This window comes from Vigna angularis, chromosome 10 (genome assembly GCF_016808095.1).
Source record: "Vigna angularis cultivar LongXiaoDou No.4 chromosome 10, ASM1680809v1, whole genome shotgun sequence".
NCBI lineage: Eukaryota > Viridiplantae > Streptophyta > Magnoliopsida > Fabales > Fabaceae > Vigna > Vigna angularis.
The window spans coordinates 26679960-26701225 of NC_068979.1; the positions used below are offsets into that span (position 1 = coordinate 26679960).

Consider the following 21266-nt stretch of genomic DNA (forward strand, 5'->3'; position numbering starts at 1 on the left):
CTTAGGCCTAAGTTTTGATCATGGCCTATCAGTGCAATCCCTAATAAACAAATGGTTCAACACTTTTCTCTTCCAGTCTTCTCCCACAACCACATCATGATGAAAGAGGTAAGGACAAAAAACAAAGGGTTTATTTGCACAGTGAACACAGGTTTTGGATGATTATGTACTATTTGTATCATTTGTGTACATTGAAAATTTATGTTATGTTGTTTAATATAGCTGGTCATCATTTCATAGTGTAATCCTTGTTATTTGATATTTGTTTTTTCAAGAATGTGAAATATTTGGACCATGATGAGGTAAGTGTAAGCTAGTAAAGATTGAGATTATGATTATGATTGCTTTGATTTGGTTCATCCAAGGTTGTGGTCGTACTGGTATAGTCAGTGAAGTGATTTGTTGGCAGTGGGTTTGGGATATGAATATGAGAGATGAAAGAGAAAGAGATTAAAATCTAACCTACAAAAAAAAAACCCAGCAAATAAGTACCCACCACCCCATGTAACCTACAAATACTAAATTTGCCATTAGCTAATCTAATGCAATTAACACATGGGACCACATTACTCAATTAAGTTAAAAATAAATATAAAAAAATTAAATTATCAATTTAAATATGGAATTAAATTACTAAAGTTTTTTTTTAATTTTTAATTGGGTTTGCATTTTTGTTTTGATTGATATTTTGGTCACGCAAAAAATTTAATAAGTGTAAACAAGGTAGGTTCTTAGAAAAATAGAGAGTAAACAATTTTTTTACTCTTTCACATTTAATGTAAAAAGGTTATAGAAATAAACCAGAATTTATAATAAGTATGATTTATAAGATTGATATTGCAAAAACGAACAAATCTATCACACATAACACACACACACACACATTTAATTTAAAAATATCAATAAAAAAAGTTCTTTCAGCATAACAAGTCGAAATAATTGGTTCTCATGTTTACCCCACTCCTCCCCCATCACTATATAGTTGGTAAACCTTTATTCAAAAAATCAAATTTTTTTCTGAGAGTCCTATTACAACATAAATATTAATAGACTATTTAAACAGCAATGAAATATTAATAGAATTTGTTTACGGATAAAATATATTGAGTTATTTAGAAAATATTCAAATTCAGTTTTCGTAATCTAAATTTTGTCTTATTGTTGCTTGTTTAAATTAGAAATATTTCTCTCTAAAGGTGATTATAATTAACATTTAATGATGCTCAGAGTATTTCTAAAATTAAGGTAAAAATATTTTGAGAAGATTATAACTGAATTTAGAAAGTTATAGAGAGATTAAAACTATAATTACTAGTCGTTTAAATAATTGATAACTAACTAGTTAATTAATCATATATAAAGACATCTATATTGTAAATAAATAATTCTGACTTAATTTTTTTTTTGTTGCGAATCCAACTTTGCTTGCTTGGAACCCTCTCAATTATAGAAAAATAATCATTAAACTTTTCGTGTAAAATCCCCTTATATATATACATATATATATATATATATATATATATATATATATATATATATATATATATATATATATATAGTTAAAAGTTTTTTTTAGTTTTTACCTTTCAGTCTAATGCTAAAAGAGGGCATTTTTAGACATACACACTCTGAAAGACTTATAATGTTTAAGTTTAGTATTAAAGAACTAACGCACGGATTTTGGCAATCTCCTCGAATAAATTTATAATTTTGTAATTTGAAATACTAAATTTTATACTCAACAGTTTTTTAAATAATTCATAAAAGCAGGCCTTGCAAAGCAGAGTACAATATAACTGCTTTTAGATTAGAGAAATTTTGCAAGGTTTAGATTACATAATAAAAATGCCAAATCTAAGGACTCATTTTCTTTCAGATAATTTCAACAGGCAAAATTCCATGTAGCCAGGCTTTGCAGTGAATTCTGTGGAGACAGAATGATATAACCATTACACTCCTAACAAAGAACTTTCGAATTCTTATCATAAATTCCTATCATATTAAACATGAAGGCGTTGATAATCCTGTGTCCTTTAGCCAGTGGTGGTAGTCTGGTGGATAGTGCTTACCCTCAAGAAGCATTGGCATTTGGTGTGCACAAAAAACGTAACCACTTTTCAACCACTGTAAGAATAACCTATCATAACTAGGATTTAAATATTGCGTTATGACTAAATTGATCACTGGATTCTTTGTAGCAGCTTTTCAACCATTATTCTCTGCTGAGCATCACTCAGTGTCTCTGAATTCATGATCGCATTAGCTACGATAACAGTTGTTTGTGGAGATGCTGCCTTGACCTGGATGGAACAATTCAAAAGAAAAGCTGAAACTAAGAGAATGAAATTTCCTCCAACTTCAACTCATAAATGATGGTGAAGCATAGATTTCATACCGAGCCATGTCCGTTTAAAAATAAACAAAGAAAAAGAACAAGATATGGCACACTAAAAATAGTGAGTGTTTGCATACCCAAACACGTCCATTTAAGCCAACTGCGATCTCAAAGGAAATTTTCTTCCCTAAAGCATCAAGAACTGGACACGTGGGTGAGCTGAGAAGCCTACAAACACAATCTCTCGTGTCAGTATCTGTTCATGTTATGCATGAACAAAAATTAAAAACCACTGGAATACCTCCTTGAGAGACCCGTTGTACACTCAAACATATAGCCATCTTTTAGAGCACCAAATTCTGCAGCTTTCCCAGTAGCTGAACAAACACCAAAACAAAATAAAAGGCAGAGTTAAGTCTGCAAAAATTAATACAGAAATAAATTTAAACTTAAGTAACAAAAAAAAAAACACAAGAGGCACAAGGAAAAAATTGTCGAGATAAAACACCTACCATCAGTGCATGACAACTCTGGATTCATTCCAGGGTTTGCTTTAACAACCCGCACGTAAAGCAAAGTACCTATCTGCAAGTGATGCATTAGGCAAAAGAAATTACAACATACAGAAATGTGATAAACCAACCAGACAAAACATGGCTAAATAAGCAGATGAGAACAAGTTGCTAGTTTGACATCCAAAATCAAAAGAGGAAAACAAAAATGTATATGAATTTTACTCTTCACGTTTTACAAGAATTAATTACAAAATACACTTCCAAAAGACTTAGTTAGGTTAACCAAGGTGATCTGTGGCAGTAGCAAAGTTCATTAATGGAAATAGCACCCACTACTTCATAGTCCTAATCACACCCTAATCGATAATAGAAAAAGAAAAACTGTTTGTTAGGATTCATGCGTAAGAGGAGAGAACCTAGCCCAAAATACTCGTCCATTAGGTGAGAGTCCCAAGGCTTAAGTACTAAGCCAAGTAGTTCATCCTATTTAATGCGGAACTCCTAACATTGCTACCCTCATTAAGGGCATGCCCATGACCACTTTAACTTTATCGAACTGTGCCTTTATATCTATGAAATGAATTCACTGATCTATCGTTATTGCTAGGACCAACTGTTTGCACCTTAATCCAGACTACAAACAGCCTTTGTCATAGTCCAACTCTAACGTATGCACCAATTGTTAGCACTTAAGAACAAGAAGAAACCCCCGACATTTTATTAGATGGGAGAGTCTCAAGGTACCACATCAAGTAGCTCATCATACTTAATTTGGGACTATTAACAGTTTTCCTGACTTGTTCTTCTTCCATATTCAATAAATCCAACGAATCTGGCAAACCACATGGAGCTGCAACTTGTCTTATTGTTTGGACGAACTTTTGTATCCTTTCACCTCCTAATGCATAATTCATGCCAAAAACTACTTAAAACCTAATACTCCACATCTGCCATCAATACTGATCTGAGCCTGGACACCCTGAAATTACTTATTTTTTCTAGGAAGCACTCCCTTTCGAGCATCCAGAATGCACTCTCTTTCTCTTAAATGATAATGTCTCAATCGTCCTAGCAATCTTATCTAGAAGGGTGAGAAATTTAGTTAAATGATAACTAGGAAATCTTTTAACCTATAAAGGCAATCTTTTGTTTTTAATCATACTAGCCAAAGTTACCAGTGCCTCCAATTGGTGACACCAATCTTCTAATGGTCCATGGTTCAATGCCTAATACTGATCTCCTTCACCTATATCTAATTATTTACATTAATAACTGATGACCAAAAAATGAACCTTCTATTTTACTTTTGGTACACAGCAACAAACTCCTAAATTTCTCAATAACCATCGTGATTTCCAAATACCAACAGAAAGTTGCAGTGATTTGAGGTAGACAACGCTACGTCAGAAAGAAATAATTATGAATGTGTAATCTTTATATATATTATGAATAAAAATGTTTCTATATTTCATCAAGATACGTTTCCAACCTGCAGACAAAGAGATGAAACGACAAATTGAAACTAAAAAAAATAGTATTGCATTATTTTACATCTGCATGAAATACATCAAAAATAATTTATACACACCTCAAACTTAGGTATATTTCTTCTAGTTCCTCCTTCAAATGCAAGCACCGGTAAAAATGCTATAGCTGGTCCTTTTATGTCCACAAGAAAGTTCTACACAAATAAATTGAAATTTTTTATAGAAAAAAACCTAGATTTAGATGAGAACAAATTTTAACTATTTTCAAGCAACTAAAAAAAGTACAACAAATGACACAGAACCAAGCAATCCATTCATTTTGTATTACAAGGGTAAATTCCTTTTTAATACTTCAATTAACATTTACATGATATTAGTTAAGATGAAGCCACCTTTGATTATAAACACGACTTTGTAGAAAGTCTTAGAATTTGGATCTCAATCCCACAAAATCAATTTGTAAGATGGGACATGCACTTTACTTATATTCTATATTTTAACTATATCACTGGTTGATGTTGGACTACACCACTCTTGAGGCTGCAATTATGACAACGCCAAAGAGACTGCAACTAAGGCAGGTTAGGTGTGAGTGCAGTTAAGACAATTGTCCAACAAAAAGAAAGCAAAATCATAAATTCTATTAGCCTCTTGCTTTTTCCGTTTCTCTATTACTTGTGTTCCTGGCCTGTTTTCTTGACATGTGTCTTTACAGGAAAAAACTAATGGTTTTGAAGAAGGGTAATGCCACCCTGTCATGGCTAATTCTCTTTTTCAGTCTTTAGTCCTCATTAACAACTTAAGACAATTAAATAATTACGTAAAACTTGAAGCAAGCAAGAAAGCTTGAAAGAAAAAAATTAAAAAATTCCTTACATCTGATCTGGAGTCCGCAACAATTCCAAGTACAGAATCCTCCGCATGCGGCACATACTGAAAAAAAAAACTGAAAAAGATCAGAGTATGGACGAAAAAAGATAGCAATGCTCACTAGAAACATTAAAATCCTACTCCTTACAAAGAAAAATTGCATAACATAATCCAAAGCTGAAAATAGAAAATGAAATTTATACGCATTAAAAAATAGTTTTCTGCAAGAATACAAACTGTCATTCACCTTAACCGCAAGAACTTAATTCCCAAATAATATTGAATATGTATAAAACTATGAACTGAAATGGAAGAAAGTGCTCAAAGCTACAAACATTTAGCCTAATTTCATGATTGCAATTAAAAATTTACTTAATTCAAGAGGCCATAAAACAGACCCAAAGCCAACATAGGTAAAGGTTTTCCACAAATTTCATGACGGACACTACCTTCCATATGTGATAACAAACAATTTTGACACTAACAAATGACATTACACTGAAAACCAAAACAATTGATTTCAGGATATTATTCATTTTTGGGTTTAGCCATCTTTTTCTAGATTAAAATCATACTAGCCCTTTCTACTAAAATTTCCCCACTAGTCCATGTAAGTTGAGCACATGTTTTTTTTAAAGTCGTTTATTTACTTCTATTTGACAGTAAATTCATATAGCACCAAGAAAGAAGCATATTAACCAGTAGCAATGAAAAATCAGTATCGGCCAATACCCAAAGCCATGCCTTTACAGATTAATACGTAGATCATGACCGCAGCATCATACTCACCCTCTTCTGAGAATTTTCAACCCAGTATTTATTGGGTTTTGAGAACCTTAGTTTGCCAGCCTTCATTACGGAAATTGCATCGCACTCCTAGAAAATTCAGAGACGATGATCAATATTATTAACAGGAATGAACAGAATAAACAAAATGCAAGAACTATCATCATCTATAATCTCCTTTTTGTTTATAAGATGCTAAATGAGATCAGTCGACAAATACAAAATCAAAAGCAAGACACGTTGAAATTTTACGCAAATGAAAATTGAGTGCCTAATTACATCGACACTAAACAGAAGAAGAACTCAAGAGAGCTAGTATATGTAACGTGTCTAGCATGCATATAAACTATAAAAACAAGTATGAAGGTAAGGCATCCTAAAATGGGTTATAGGTTGATAAGCACCCAAAAGACGAAAAATCGTCTTTTCAAATGGATAAGAACAAAGACATTTAAGTACTCCACGGAGCATGTTCTATTACTGTGTGAGACTTCAGCACCCGATAAGTCTCTATCATTGTAAAAAATTATTTGTGTGTGCAAGTGAGAGACAGGAATGCAAATGTCAAATTGCGAATGAGTGTCCTAAATTTTAAAAGAACCAAAGACCTACCTGTCGTAGACCACCTCCAAGTTTAATTGTCTGGTTTGTCATGCTAGACAGGTCAAGAACCACATCTCCAGGACACTATGCAATCATTGCATAAATAATTAGCATAGAAAGCAATGCTCAGTGTTGTATCCATACCTAACAGAGATTAACAAGGACTTGAACAAGGGCAAACACTCACCACTAATTGGTCCACGAAATTTGCAGAGGAACTGGAGGGTTTTGTTTCCATTTATTAGAGCAAAAAGGACGCGCTAGACAGAGAAGAAGTTCCAATCCAACAACTTGTAATTTGTACTGTGAAAACCATTCAAACATTCAAATGTAAGTTTTCACATTCCATCTAGCAACAAAAACTGTTCATTTCGACTTCACAAATTACATGAGTAAAACTATCGCTCAATCACATCAAAGAACACAGAAAACCAATTCCATATGAAAAATTGCAAATGGTTGCAACAATGCCAGCAGAAATGTATCTTTTATACATTTTAAAACAATAACAGAATTGAAGATACCGAGAAGAGAAGAGAGCAGTGTTTGCTGCTTTGTATCAGTGTGCTCACTGCAAGCGAGTCGCAAAATAGGGTTTGGTTTTGATTCTTATTCGAAAATCGCAAAATTGAAAATCCCCCAGTTTAAACAGATACTCGGTATAGATTAAGAGGGTTTTTATACAGAGGTTTTCTCTTATAATTATATCTCTTATTTAAGAGAATATTTTAGACATATCATACATATTGATAATACTTCTATATAATATTTGAAAAATATAATTTTCATAAATATTATTCAAAAGATAAAAAGAATTATATTTAATCTAATATACTAGTAGAGGTATATCACGAATAATTATATCTCTTATTTAAGAGAATATTTTAAACATATCATACATGTTGATAATATCTAAAAAATATAATTTTCATAAAAATATTATTCAAAGAGATAAAAAGAATTATATACCAATATCCCATATAATCTAATAAACCCGTAGAGGTATATCACAAAATATATCACATACATATTAGTTGTAGTATCCTATTAGAATATAGTCTAATAGAATTAAGGAAACACCACGCATCCAATTAACTAGAACAATTTAATTAAAAGAAAAATGATATAAAAATACATTTACAGTTTTTCACTTTCAAATATTTTTTTTTTTCTATATCTCTAATTTCCAAAAATAGTCTTACAGATTACATTTTTTTTATCAGATTTCGAAATCCGATGAAGAATTCTTTTCTTCTTCAAATTATGAAAATCGATGAAGGATTATTCAAAGACTTCATCGAATTTCAAAATCTAATGAAAAAAAATAAAAAATCCTTCATCAAATTTTGAAATCTGATGAAAAAAAAATACATCGAATTTCAAAATCCGATGAAACACAAAAAGTGAGGTGTAAGGTTTTTTGAATTATAGAAAGTAGTTTTGGACTTTTAAAAAAAATTGGAGGTGCAGAATGAAATGATTGGAGGTGCGGGATGAAACAGCCTTCTTGCACTCATGCTTTTAAAGTTGACACATTTCTACTTTTACAAGGAAAGCTTTTAAACAACAATCAATTTTAAAGATAAAAAATAATTGTTATTATAATAATTAATTTAAATACTTATTTATAAACTAAAAATAGTTTCTATGATGAATGAAAAACTATAATTAATTTATCAATTAGATTCTAAATTGATTACTAATATTAGTTATTAAGGATTTTACTATCAAAGGAAGTCGTGTTTAAATTAATCTTTAATTAATTAGTGACCGATTTAGACGTTAATTTATTAGATAGACAAAAATTTGGTAATTAATGTTAATAACCAATTTGGAGTCTTATTTATAAAGTAATTATAATTTTTTATTCATATTACAGACTATTTCTCTAAAATTCTATTTTAGTAGAATAAACTATCAAAATAAAACATTACATAGATGATAACTTACCAGAAACTACAGACTACCGATAAAGAAGATTTTACACTTGGAAGACAAAACTATATCTATGTTGTTGTTTCACTCTCAACCTCACGCTGAAACGACTGAAAAGACGACATCGCTAAGCTCACACCATTTAAGGTTATCGCAAAAGAGAAAACACATATAGACAAACAAAGACAAAAGCAAAGGTAAGCTAGATTCAAACAATTAATGATATATTTAAACATTTTAAACATTATACAAATGATACACATATCACATCAACCAAACAAACACTTTATGCATGACAACACTTTGACTGGACTGTCTAGACTTAGAATGAATGTCGAACTATGACAGGTTGTGCACTTTTAGTGGCCTCTACTACTTTATAAAGTAATTTCCAATGAGTTTCACTCTACCACACTCACAAGATTAGTCTGTTCCACACCGTGGATCATACTAAAAGCATTCAAGACTAAGATCTCATGTTACTCTCACCACATGTGTCAAACCTCTCTACTTGAGAATGAATGACCATTAGAATGTCAGGACAACCCCTAAGACTAAGCTTCATGCATTCATTCTAACAACACTTGAAACCACATTAAGAAGTTTCACCTTGGAACCAACTTTCCCAACCTTGGAATATTGATATCACTTCACCTTTACATTGAATTCATTTGAAACCATATACATATATCCCTTCACTCTCATATTGCATACCAACATATAGAAACTAATAATAAAATTGTTTAGGATCATAAAAGAACAATGAAAAACATAAATCATATGTGTACAAGTGAATTTGGTTTAGATTAGTCAAAACTTCATATTAGTGGTGATATTAATCGATTATATGGATAATATAATCTATTAAGGTAAGTCAGAACTCACATAAAGCAAAACATGGTAAAACTGTCTATTTTAATCTATTATGTTATTAACATAATCTATTAGAGTATAGTTTTTGTTTTAATCTATTATGTTATTAAAATAATTTATTAGACTGTAGTTTCTATTTTAATATGTTATGTTATTAACATAATCTATTATATTGTAGTTTTTGTTTTAATCTATTATGATATTGAAATAATTTATTAGACTGTAGTTTCTATTTTAATCTATTATATTATTAACATAATCTATTAGACTGTAGTTTATGTTTTAATCTATTATGTTATTAACATAATCTATTAGACTGTAGTTTCTGTTTTAATCTATTATGTTATTAACATAATCTATTAGACTGTAGTTTCTGTTTTAATCTATTATGTTATTAACATAATCTATTAGACTGTAGTTTCTGTTTTATCTATTATGTTATTAACCTAATCGATTAAAACTAGAAACTATGGTCAAATTAATTTTTATGACTTTAAACACTTTTCCTACAACTTTAATCAATCCCTAGGACTTTATAGACATTGAGAAATACCTAAACAACACTATAACTCCAAATTGCTACTTTAAACCCAAAATCACCCCTCTAAGCTACCCCAAAACCAATTTTACACATTCCAACACCCATATCAGTTCACCAACTGCATAACCAAATCTAAATATACTTATTAGCACACCTCAACACCTCAGATTACTCATAACCCTTATGTTTCAAGTTCTCACTATGTAAAACCTCAAAATTTGACTAAAAATACCTAAGAACTCACTCTAAGATGACCCTAACAGTTTTACACCAGATTTTCCTCATTTAAAACTCGAGATAAGTCATAATAGATCTAATAACATACTTCCAACTTCCCAAGATATTTTACCCTCATTGCCTCAAAATCTCACCACCCAAAACCTCTCTTTTTCACTTAAAACACTCCAAAACTACAACCATAAACTACTCCTTTATTACATATAAGATTTAACTCAAAGAACACTTCTAACAAGTCTCAATTTACCTCATAACAACCCTAAAACAATTTTTCCCACCTCAGTCCCTATTTCTCAAACTCACTTATCAAAACCTCTTCTTTTAACCTTAGCACCTGATGATTTGGTTACTCTTCACTCCAACCACTTTGAATTCAATATCAAACATCAATACACTTCATTATATACAATAATAACAGGAGAAGAATTACAAACACAACATACCAAACATTCAAACATCACTCAATCATTGATTATCATCTAAACATCAAGAAAATTAAGCACAAACCTAACAATTTCACTTAAATTATATTATCAGTCGTAAACATACAAAATTTACAAAGCAAATATATATTCTAAAGTAAAGTCTAGTTTCCCTTACCTTGCATCGAAGCCACTTAACTCTAAGAACGCTGAAACCCTTACTTTCGACTCAAGGAACTTTAGAAATGCCTACAAATCATCAAATCATGATCGGAGTGAGTCCTTAGGACCACAGATCAACAAAGAACCAAGAATAGAGTACAATTGACACATGCGAAGGGATTCTTAACATGATCATAAATAGATAACAAAAAAAGCTAGAAATTTACTTACTCTAAACCAAGAATTGATCGGTTATAAATGAAGATGATTCCTTTATGATCTTATAGGAACTTCCTGATTGTCAAACAGATGATCAAGATTTAAGAATCCTTAGAAAAAAGGTAGAGAACTCTAGAAAAGTGGTTTTTAATACATTTTAAAATAATGAAACTTAGTTTATAATAAAACTATGTATAAATAAATCATTTAACATTAAAATAACGGAGTCTCGTTATTTTTAAACTACCATCATTTCTAAAATATTATTTTCTGAAATTTTTTTATAATTTTAAATATCAATAACTTTTAGTTTATAATTAATATCTAAATTAGTCATTATAATGATTTTTTGTAACGAAAATTAGTTGATTTTTAAAGATTTTCTTATAGTATAATCTCTTAAATATATATTTAAGGAAGTTGATCATATATTTCTACTTTTACTATTTATACTTATTTATACTTCTAAAAATAAGAAATAGAATTATACAATTACCCAATCTAAATAATACAAAATAGAGAAAATGATGAATTAATATTATCATTAAGAACCACTTATCTTAACATGTTTATTGTCAGACCTCTATGTATAATATGTTTTTGTTAATTTTCTTCTTGATTACTTATGCACTCATCAAAATAGATTGGCAATAAAAATAATGTGAAAATAAACTAATCAGGAAAGATGTTTTTTTATCTTTCGGGAGATAAAATATTAAGACAAATAGTTTATCTTGACGTATCAAACTTCACAAATATTTTACGTCAAAAAGACCTTATGTCAAACTATTGACATGTTATCTTTCAAAAATAAAAAGTATGCTCACGAAAATTAAAATACTAATCTTAATATCTGTGGCACTCGTTAGTTTACATCAATGCTGATTAATACACATCAGAAAAAAACATTTCTTTATATTTAAGGTTTATTACGCTTTAAGTTAATTATATATTGTTTTGAAATTATTTTAGTTCATTTGTTTATAAATTGTAATACATGAAATTATGTTTACAGTGGGATGGTATTATTAATATTTAACTATAATTGTTTTTTTTTTCAATTATAATAAAATCAATGACAGTTAACAAATCATTGTGTTATCTTCAAGCGTTTATAAGAAAATTATGTGTACTAGTGAGAGGATGCTCCTTCTAAAATTTACAATTAAATAATTTGTTTTAAATGTTATAAATGTTGAAGTGTCATATATAATGATTTTACGCATAGCTTTTTTTTTTCATATATTAATAAAAATATCCAGGTGTGTGAATATAATCAGGGTATATTATATATATTATGTTAAGGAATAACTTTAAGTCTAAATCAATCTCCAAAATTAGTTTGTAAGATGAGGTTTTTATCCATTTATATATTCTAAATTGGTTTAATTTTTAGTCGATTTGGGACTCCTAACCCATCTCTCATGCTGAGGTATATACATCTCGAACGTGAGATTAGACATTAATGGGTGATCCGATAGCAAATGACACAATATGTTCAACCCACGACAAATATCGTTAAAATAAGCTCTAACCATAGTTATGATACCATCATCACTAGTGCAAAACCAGTGTATAACGTCACGCGTTCAACGTCCAACCACTGAATAACCAAACGTTAAAAATGATCGGTGACATTTTTGTAAATAAATGCAATTGTAGAACGTCGAAGCCTCAGTCAATTCGACGTTCTATGATGGTAATTATTTAAATCAGCGCGTCATTCTCTTTCATCTTTCTTTTAAACCCCCAATAGTATGTCAGGGTTTGACGTAATATTTGTCACTCAGAAGCCAAAAAGTCACCCTTTTTAATTATTTTTCTTTTTTCTTTTAAATAACAAATAAAGCGTCGAATTCTACAAGGGCTTAGATGTATTATTTGTCAGCCATAAGCCAAAAAGTAACCCCTGTTTAATTATTTTTTTCTTTTTTCTTTTAAACCACATATAATACGTCGAATTTTGTAGGAGTTTATCTTAGCGCGCAAGACCCTCTTCTCTTCTCAAACTTTTCTCGAACGAAGTTTGACGAGCATCACATGTAATCTTTCTTTCATTTCATACAAATGCAGGTTAATTAACTACTTTATGTATAATTTTCGTTTGTTTTGACCGATTATTTTTGTGTTCTTGTCCTTCATAGGCGCATTCTGTTTTCTGTCTCACGGGTGGAAACACTTTATAGTGACGAACTCACCTTTTGAAGGTTATAGTTTTCGTTTTCGTTTTGAAGAACTTATTTGTTGAACTTGTTTGTTGTTGTTTTTTGTTGAACTTGTTTGTTGTTGTTATTTGATTGAACTTGTTTGTTGTTGTTGTTTGATTGAACTTGTTTGTTGTTTGTTATTGTTGTTTGTTGTTGATACTATACTACACGTTTTTCAAGTCTCGTAGAGTTGTAAAAATGACTACAATTAATTAAAGAAAACAAAAACAATTGTTGAACATCGAATATTAACAAAATTTGATGTCAATTTGATTAACGTCGAATTTTTTAAATTCGACGTTAATTTAAAATCTGATATGACGTCGATCTCGAATTCGACGTGACGACGTTATACAATATTTTTGTACTACTACATGTTAAGATATAAACTTTACTCTAAATTAAGTGTGTTTTAATTAAGTTTAAAGTTCAGTTCTTAACCTATTAAATGTATAAATAGTAATATATAATTAAAATATTTGAAAATTAAAATATTATATATATATATATATACGTGTGTGTGTGTGTAACATTTTATATTTGTCATACAAGTAAAAATTGGTTGTTTTCATTAGATTATTTTCTTCTTGAACCCTTGAAAAGCGAGATTTATAGCTCCGGCCCTGCGTCTAATTGCGTATGTAGAAGAAGAAAAGGTAATAAATACTAAAATGAAAGATAAAAGAACCATAAGAAATGAATGTGTAGGAAAAAAAAAGAGAACTGTGACAAGAGTCCTCATGGGTTTTAACCTTCTTATATAGAATAAACTTTAAAGAGAAATTAAACTTACAAACTAAAATGTTAGAAAACATTTTTCTTTTCTCCTAAAAGAATATCCCAATTACAATTTTTAATTAGCCTTCCTCACAATAACACAGGAAGATAATTGTCATGCAAAGTTAAACATATAGGACTTTGATAGCATCATCTCATAAATAATAATTTTAAAAAATGAATCTTCAAGTTTGCTCCTCTTCTTCCTTTTTTTTTCACTTCCCTTGTTAATTAAATAGATTTGGCACCCCACTCTTTGAATCTATCAACCAAACTTATTTTCTTTAAGTTTTCTCCTTCATCCATCAACTTGAGTTATTCTCAAGAGTCACAAGGGTAGGAATTTGACCATGGTTAACAAAATCAATTTTGTTCAATCTTAAGCAGCACAACACCTCCTCAGGAAGTTCCTCTTGCTTTTGTGCCTGAAAAACCATCACAAGTGAAGATCAAATATTATTTAACCAAACTAAAATATGTTTTCATTCCATACAAAGTTAACAAAAAAATAAAGAGAAAATCTCACCATAACCAAAATAAAAAAAACTTTCATATACAAGTGTTAAGAATTTTGATATATATATATATATATATATATATATATATATATATATATATATATATATATATATATATATATATATATATATATATATATATATATATATATATATATATATATATATATATATATATATATATATATATATATATATATATATATATATAGGGGTTTGCTAACTGTTTTTCCAGTTGGTACATTTTAGTAATATGTATCGGGTTTTAGTAGACAAAAATATCCTTATATATCATGGATTCTAAGTTTTAAGGTTAAGGGTATTTTAATAATTTTCATTCTCAAAACTAAAAAAAAAAAGAAACCCCTCAAACCCTTATTCACCTCTCTCATTCCTCTAAACCCTTTCTCTTTCATCTTTCTCACTCCAATTGAAAAAATCAAAAACACTTGTCGTTAAACAATCTTATTTGATGTCATTATGTATTTCTGATTTTTTTCTAGGTCTTATCCTTTGACATCCGAAAGAATTGGTAATTGGCCTGGAGGGTTTTTTTAGAGATGATGATTCAACATATGCAGATGATGAAATTAGAGAGGTTAGTGAAGATGGTGAAATTGAAGTGATCTTGAATGAACCTTTGACTGAAGGTGAATATGTCAATGACTCAACTCTTTACAAAGGCAAATTGTTTAAAGGCAAGTGTTTCTGATTTTTTCAATTGAAGCTACAGTAGGGACGATAGAGAAAAAGGTTGGAGTGAGAGAGATGAAAGAGAAAGAATTGAGAGGAATCAAATAGGTGAGTAAGAGTTTGGGTTTTTTTTTTTTTAATTTTGATAATGAATATTAAAATATCCTTAACCTTAAAACTTAGAATCCATATATATAAGAGTATTTTTGTCTACTAAAATCCGGTACACATTGCTAAAATGTACCAACTGAAAAACAGGCGTACGCGCGTTAGCAAACCTTATATATATATATATATATATATATATATATATATATATATATATATATATATATATATATATATATATATATATATATATATATATATTTGAATTATTGAAAAACGAGTAGTTCTTAAATTAAAACTATAATATTTATCAAAAGATTAATATTTTTGTGATAAATCTTTATAGAATCTATTAATTACTCTTAAAAAATAGATTTTAAGTTTAATTTAATTTTACAAAACCAAATATAAGATTTATATCTATTTATATACTAATTTTTTTTTTTAATTTATACTCGTGGAATGTCCAACAAACACTTTGTCTAATAGAGATAATAGCTTGATAAACATGATTACTGAAATTTTGAAACCGAATGTAGCAAGGCAACACAATATACCTGGATAGTTAGGCCAACATCAAGTATTCCAAGCTTTACACGGTCTCTGAGTGAATCAAGTCCTTTCCTTGATATGTAGCTAAAGCGATGTATATCCAGATCTATCTCAAAGTAGTTAGGTCCCTGTAATCAAAATACATGAATCATGTGTACAAATATGGGGAGTAGAAGAATCATTCTACATGGTAAAGTGAGCTTTATGACTTAATGCAACATAGAAAGAACTTCAGAAACATCTTTGCTGCTAAGAATAACTTCATTTGGATCATTCCACCTCAAAATCCTAAGGTTTTGTTGCCTTAAAATGAACTCAATTCTGATGCCATAAATATGTTATATATTGCTGTTTCATAGACTCCTTCAACTGAGAACGAGACATGTATTTTAAGCCAAGGAAGATCTGAGTATATACCTTGTAGAACTCGTGCTGAGGACGTGATAACACAGGCTTGCCATTGTAAGCATTTATAAGCTTTTTCTCTGTAGAATACAGGTTAAGGTCCTCTGGATTAACAACACCAGCCAAAATTTTTAGCCTCTCCCTGTAGGGAACCATGCTTTCCTTTGTATACCCTTTCACCTTTTCCATCTCATCATCCATAAATCTCTGCCAAACCAATACTGTTGTTTAGCTTGAAAAGAAACAAATGCTCGATTTGATGTTAGGAAACTACAGCAAGATCATATTGAACTTTGACTTGTTTTCCCTTGAGTTTGGAAGGCTATAATTGAGAATATATCGCAAACTTGAGAAGGAAACTACTACAAAGCTTATGATCATGTCATACTAAGAACCTACTTCAAAAGGGTACCTCACAATTTAAGGTGAAGTAAACCAAAAAAGATTATTCTGGGTAATATGATGAAGGTCCTTCTGAAAAAGAATACATGTTTTTAAACTAACTTTTCAAGCTTCTTAATAACAGAAGCCACTTGTGTTTACTAAGTCAAGTTTCTAAATAACAAGTAGCTACCGATGAAAATAAATACCTTAATCATGCTCCGAAAATTTTGTGAGATCTCATTCTCAAAATCCTCAGACAATTTAAAATACAGTACAAGACTCAAGCCTTCCCCATTGGCATCACCAAGGAACACGCTAGCAGCATATGTTGGCAGCTAAGGCAAAAGAAACATAATAATAATGTAAGCAAGCATTCTTTAACGTTGTATAAGTAGAAAAAAGAGCAGCTATAGACCTCATCAAAAGTGAAGAACATGTATGACTTGTGAGCATAAAAGGAGCAAACCTGTATATTAACAATGAGGAGGGAAGGTAATTTCTCATTTTCTGTGACAGATGGAAGTTCAATATACCTAGCAATGTGGTTTATCTTCTTCGGACAGGAGAATAAATCAACACCTATTGGTACGTAAGGACAGATTTCGCGAGCAGGGCTCTTCTGCTTATCTCTGCACAAGTTATTTCACATATAATATCAGTCTTTTTAAGAAGAAACAAACAATGAAACCAATGGACTAACTGATGGATGAATATGAGCATGAAATGACAGAATATTGACAGATACAATTTCACATGCCTGAAAAAGTTTTCACCACGAAGCTTGAACACTGATGGTGTAATCACAGACCATGTACCAGGTGATGGTTTTTCTTGAGTTGAACCTGGGATTTGATGCCCTGCCTTGGGACGATAAAGAAATTTCTCTGATGAACCTGTTCATCCAATCATTATAGTAGCATCAAAATTCTGAGAACTATGGATGTATGTATGTATTAATATAAGAAAAATAGCAATGTAGCGGTAACAAATAGTGCAGCACAAAAGATTATCAACTGATATGTATTCAGTGCAGATCGCATTCTCATTGTTGGACAAGGAAAGCATCCAAGATGCTCATAATTTCACGTTTAGAGATTTTGAAGAGCAAAAGGGCAAATCATTGATCGAAACAACGGAAAATAGTGCATGTTATGTACTTACAGGATTCGGTCATCTTGTCATATCCATCAATTGATGACCTTTTAACAGAAAGCATGATAACTGTTGATTGTTTTGAGTTGGTTTCTTGAGTTTTCTCCCCATTCTTACAGTTACTTCCATCTATTTTGAGGTAGCTCTCATAAAAGCAAGATGCAGTTTCATACTGAACAACCTGATTTGGGCCACTTGCCAAAGCATTGCTGGCAAAGGGAAAACAATCTGTTACCATAAAAGACAAACACATAAGTCCCATTAAGATAACAAGAATGATTCTGAAATCGACACTGGAAACTGCAAGCAATAAATGCATTACCTCCATGCACACTGCTGAAGTCATCATCTGAATCAGATTCTATAATGCTAACTGAATCAAACCATGCTTCTTCTTGATATTTTCCTGCATAGTATTTATAATGAAGCATGTTGAACATAGGGAGCAATGCCAACTCCATGAAATTCATCAATCTAAATGCCATAAGAAACATCATCACTGACCACAACACCAAGCCTTATCTCAGTTTCAGCAATGTATAATTAACCAAACAATAATACACCCTCAAAGGCACAAACATTAAAATCACAAATAACCATCAATGAGTGCATGATATAAGAAAAATTATCAATAGTTTCACATGGCAGAAAGGAGAAGAGGGAGAAAAGAAAACATTGTGTACCGTTTGCATCAATTTGACTGTGGTATTGAAGCTGTGTTAAATGAAACTTCATATTTGAAACCTCTGATCTTCTGCAGGGGGCTGAAGCACCATTCTCAAAGTCCAGGTTAACAAAGTCACTGAGATTGAAATCTCCCACAAGGCTTCCAGCATTGCTTACCCTTTTCAAAGGCATCTCAGGAAGTGATGTGGGAATATTTCCTCTGCGTTTGCCGGACTTGTGTTTTCTTCTCTTGTGACCACTGGCTTTTCTATTTGGATTTGAGGCACAGCTCCCCATTGTGGTGGAGGCGATCTTCTTCACTAATCCAGCCAACATTTTGACTTTCTTTTATTTCACCACAAAAAAGGATTAGGAAGTGTGTCTAAAATTGATCCCCCTGGGAAGAAATTAGAACCTTGCAGCCAAAGAAACAACCAAATTATAGTTCTAGATTAGCATAAAAACATGGAACAAAAATACATAAAAAGGAAAAGCCAGGGTTATGGTTAATCTGTATATGAACAAGGATTTGAAACCCAACTCAATTTATATGTGCATACATATACACCAAAGTGAATTTTCTTTCTAAATAACAGCACTCTTAGACAATGACACACCTACGATTGATTATAACATGGAGTCCATCAAAGTGTTAGATATATGTGCCTGCCACAACCACCTCAATTTGAAGAGAAATACCTGAATAATGAAGAACACAGTATAAATAGATATATATATTTATACATGGGTATATCCTTACACATACAATTCATACAAAATAAAAAGAAAGGAAGATTCGCAGAATGATTAGGCTCGCAAGAGTTGACATAAACATAATGAAATCACCACCAAACAAAACAAGATGTGACAAAGGATAACTACGTTGACCTGGACTCATGCTACGTGTTCACATGAACACAAACCTCCAACACGTACGTGTGTTGAAGGGGTAACCAACGGACAGAACAATACATAAACAGAACATGCATGCAGGAACGATGAAAAGATGGTTAAATGAATGAAGAAAATGTGAAAAGGTGAAGATTTGAGAAAAGGGTAGTTGGTAAAAGGATTGATGATAAGAAAAAGAAGAAGTGAATCACCTGTTGAGGGGTACTCTGCATGAATGGAGGATCCGTCGTTCCCAGAAAGGAACTAGGATTCCTCTGTCTATACGTGTTGGTTGTGGTTTCCTTTGTCCTTTAACTCGTTTGAGACGAGAAAACGAAAAGACAAGGGAAGAGAACAAAGAGGGTTGTTCCAACCAAAATGAAGAGAGAGACTCAGAGAGATATGAAAATTTTTGACAAGTACCCAACACAACGCAACCCTCCGATCTATTCGGATCCTACTTCGTTGTCAGAGTCTTCTTCATTCTCACAAACTATAAATACCTTTTTTTCTTATCATGGATAGTAACCAGTTTCAAATGTTACATACTAAGGGTAAAAATAGGTGTTCAAACATCTTATTAAATGTTAACCCACCTCTTCTCAACTTTAGAATATTTCCAACGTAATTTTCAAGTGTTTGGTTCACAACACTCGTGTTTTTTAAGATTGATAATTAAACTGTCTTTTCTGTACAAGTGGAAAGAGATTTTCTAACCAATAAAAATTGTCATTTTGGTACTTCTGTTATCTTTGGAATCATAATTTTCTTAAAACTCAGTCCTAATATGCTTCATTTTATGGCTTTGATATAATAATCCGAAGCTAATATTTAGCTACTGAAAAGTAAAAATTACATATCCTTAATCAATTAAGCAATTAACGTCCCTAAAGTCAATTATATCATTTCAAGTATGGTTTGTTTCGAACTTTGGAATTTTATTATACTTTTGTTTTTAAAAAGTGTTTAGAGTACTAAGGAATAAAAATGTATTTAAATTATTTTTTATCTCTACTCCTGTCAATATAATGTTATTGGATATACTAGAACAAGTTAGAAGATATTATTTATTTTGGATCTCAAAGTTTTATAATGAATTTATTCTTAAAAGACATATTAAAGGATTAAAGAATAAACGTACATTTAAATTGTCATTGATCTTACAAGAGATGTGAGATTATTGAATGGACCGGAACAAACTTTAAGTCGAAGCATAAGAGGAATAAGGGTTTATCTTTGGAACAATTTTTCCATTCCCTCAAGTTGAGCACTAAGGGAAAGATAGTTCCTCTTTGGAACCTCTTTTTCATTTTCACTTTGGAGATGAAAGTTTGATATTTTTTTTCCTTAAAAGATGCCTTGTAGGGTTAAAGGTTGGGGTATTGTCCACTTTCGATCTCAGAGTTTCGTCACAGTGACATATTGTTTGTTTTGGGCCAAGCCCTCACGGTAAGATATTGTTCACTTTGACTCAAGCCCTCACGGATTTGCTTTTGGTACCACTCCAAAAGGCTTATTACCCATGGAAGTATCTTATGTGTATATAAACTCATGTTCATCTCTTGTTTTATCTTATGTGGGACTTTGTTTGTACTTAACCATTTACACCCTTTGACATGTTATCACTTCAATGTCAACTGAAAAACACATTTGACACGTAAAAAAAGTTTAATGTAATTAGGTTAAAAGAACTATATTAATTTATTTTTAAAGTTTTGGGACCAAAATGTATCAAAGTTTCAGACATAGGGAATTTCAATTTTGCGTCAAAGTTCATGGACTAAAAATATATTTAACCCTTATTTATTTCCAAACAATTTGGTCATTGAATTACTTTGATTTGATGTGATGGTCATTGTTTTGGTACAATCAATAGTTTCATATCACTTAGAAGTCGATGTTAATGACAATTTATACACATCTTCACC

At 30.8% G+C, this 21266-nt stretch overlaps 3 protein-coding genes across 8 annotated transcripts in view; 1 reads left to right on the plus strand and 2 right to left on the minus strand.

Annotated features, from left to right (window-relative positions):
• LOC108334688 (probable WRKY transcription factor 4) overlaps nt 1-245 on the plus strand; it is a 4844-nt gene extending 4599 nt beyond the window's left edge. For all 4 annotated transcript variants that reach the window (XM_017570597.2, XM_017570596.2, XM_052869737.1 and 1 more), the window contains one exon: nt 1-245. This exon is cut by the window's left edge and continues 372 nt beyond it. The gene's annotated coding sequence lies outside the window, so the exon portion shown is untranslated.
• A 1485-nt stretch (nt 246-1730) lies between these two features.
• LOC108335205 (uncharacterized) lies at nt 1731-7273 on the minus strand. Its single transcript, XM_017571168.2, has 10 exons — nt 7121-7273; nt 6784-6899; nt 6606-6680; nt 5997-6083; nt 5214-5270; nt 4439-4531; nt 2848-2920; nt 2637-2712; nt 2473-2563; nt 1731-2300 (listed from the first exon to the last, which is right to left on the minus strand). The coding sequence occupies exons 2-10, from the start codon at nt 6832-6834 to the stop codon at nt 2181-2183; spliced, it is 723 nt and encodes a 240-aa protein (XP_017426657.1). The 5' UTR covers nt 6835-6899; nt 7121-7273; the 3' UTR covers nt 1731-2180.
• A 6668-nt stretch (nt 7274-13941) lies between these two features.
• On the minus strand, nt 13942-19781 carry LOC108335326 (uncharacterized). Of its 3 annotated transcripts, XM_017571317.2 has the most exons (11): nt 19551-19781; nt 19065-19146; nt 18465-18862; nt 18104-18187; nt 17791-18009; nt 17387-17522; nt 17096-17258; nt 16836-16964; nt 16258-16452; nt 15846-15968; nt 13943-14394 (listed from the first exon to the last, which is right to left on the minus strand). In XM_017571317.2, exons 3-11 carry the CDS (start codon nt 18781-18783, stop codon nt 14275-14277), a joined length of 1488 nt encoding a protein of 495 aa, XP_017426806.1. In that variant the 5' UTR covers nt 18784-18862; nt 19065-19146; nt 19551-19781; the 3' UTR covers nt 13943-14274. The 3 variants fall into 3 exon arrangements, with proteins under 3 accessions (XP_017426809.1, XP_017426810.1, XP_017426806.1); XM_017571320.2 differs by lacking the exon at nt 19065-19146 and having other exon boundaries at nt 13942-14394; XM_017571321.2 differs by lacking the exons at nt 19065-19146; nt 19551-19781 and having other exon boundaries at nt 13942-14394; nt 18465-19039.
• Nucleotides 19782-21266: the final 1485 nt, after the last annotated feature.

Coding starts and splice junctions, on each gene's coding strand:
- LOC108335205 (XM_017571168.2), bottom strand. CDS start 6,834: ATGGAAACAAAACCCTCCAGTTCCTCTGCAAATTTCGTGGACCAATTA. Junction 2,713..2,847: donor AGAGTTGTCATGCACTGATG/GTAGGTGTTTTA, acceptor GTGTTTGTTCAG/CTACTGGGAAAGCTGCAGAA. Junction 2,564..2,636: donor ACAACGGGTCTCTCAAGGAG/GTATTCCAGTGG, acceptor TTGTGTTTGTAG/GCTTCTCAGCTCACCCACGT.
- LOC108335326 (XM_017571320.2), bottom strand. CDS start 18,783: ATGTTGGCTGGATTAGTGAAGAAGATCGCCTCCACCACAATGGGGAGC. Junction 17,523..17,790: donor TGACAAGATGACCGAATCCT/GTAAGTACATAA, acceptor TTGGATGAACAG/GTTCATCAGAGAAATTTCTT. Junction 17,259..17,386: donor CGTGGTGAAAACTTTTTCAG/GCATGTGAAATT, acceptor TAACTTGTGCAG/AGATAAGCAGAAGAGCCCTG.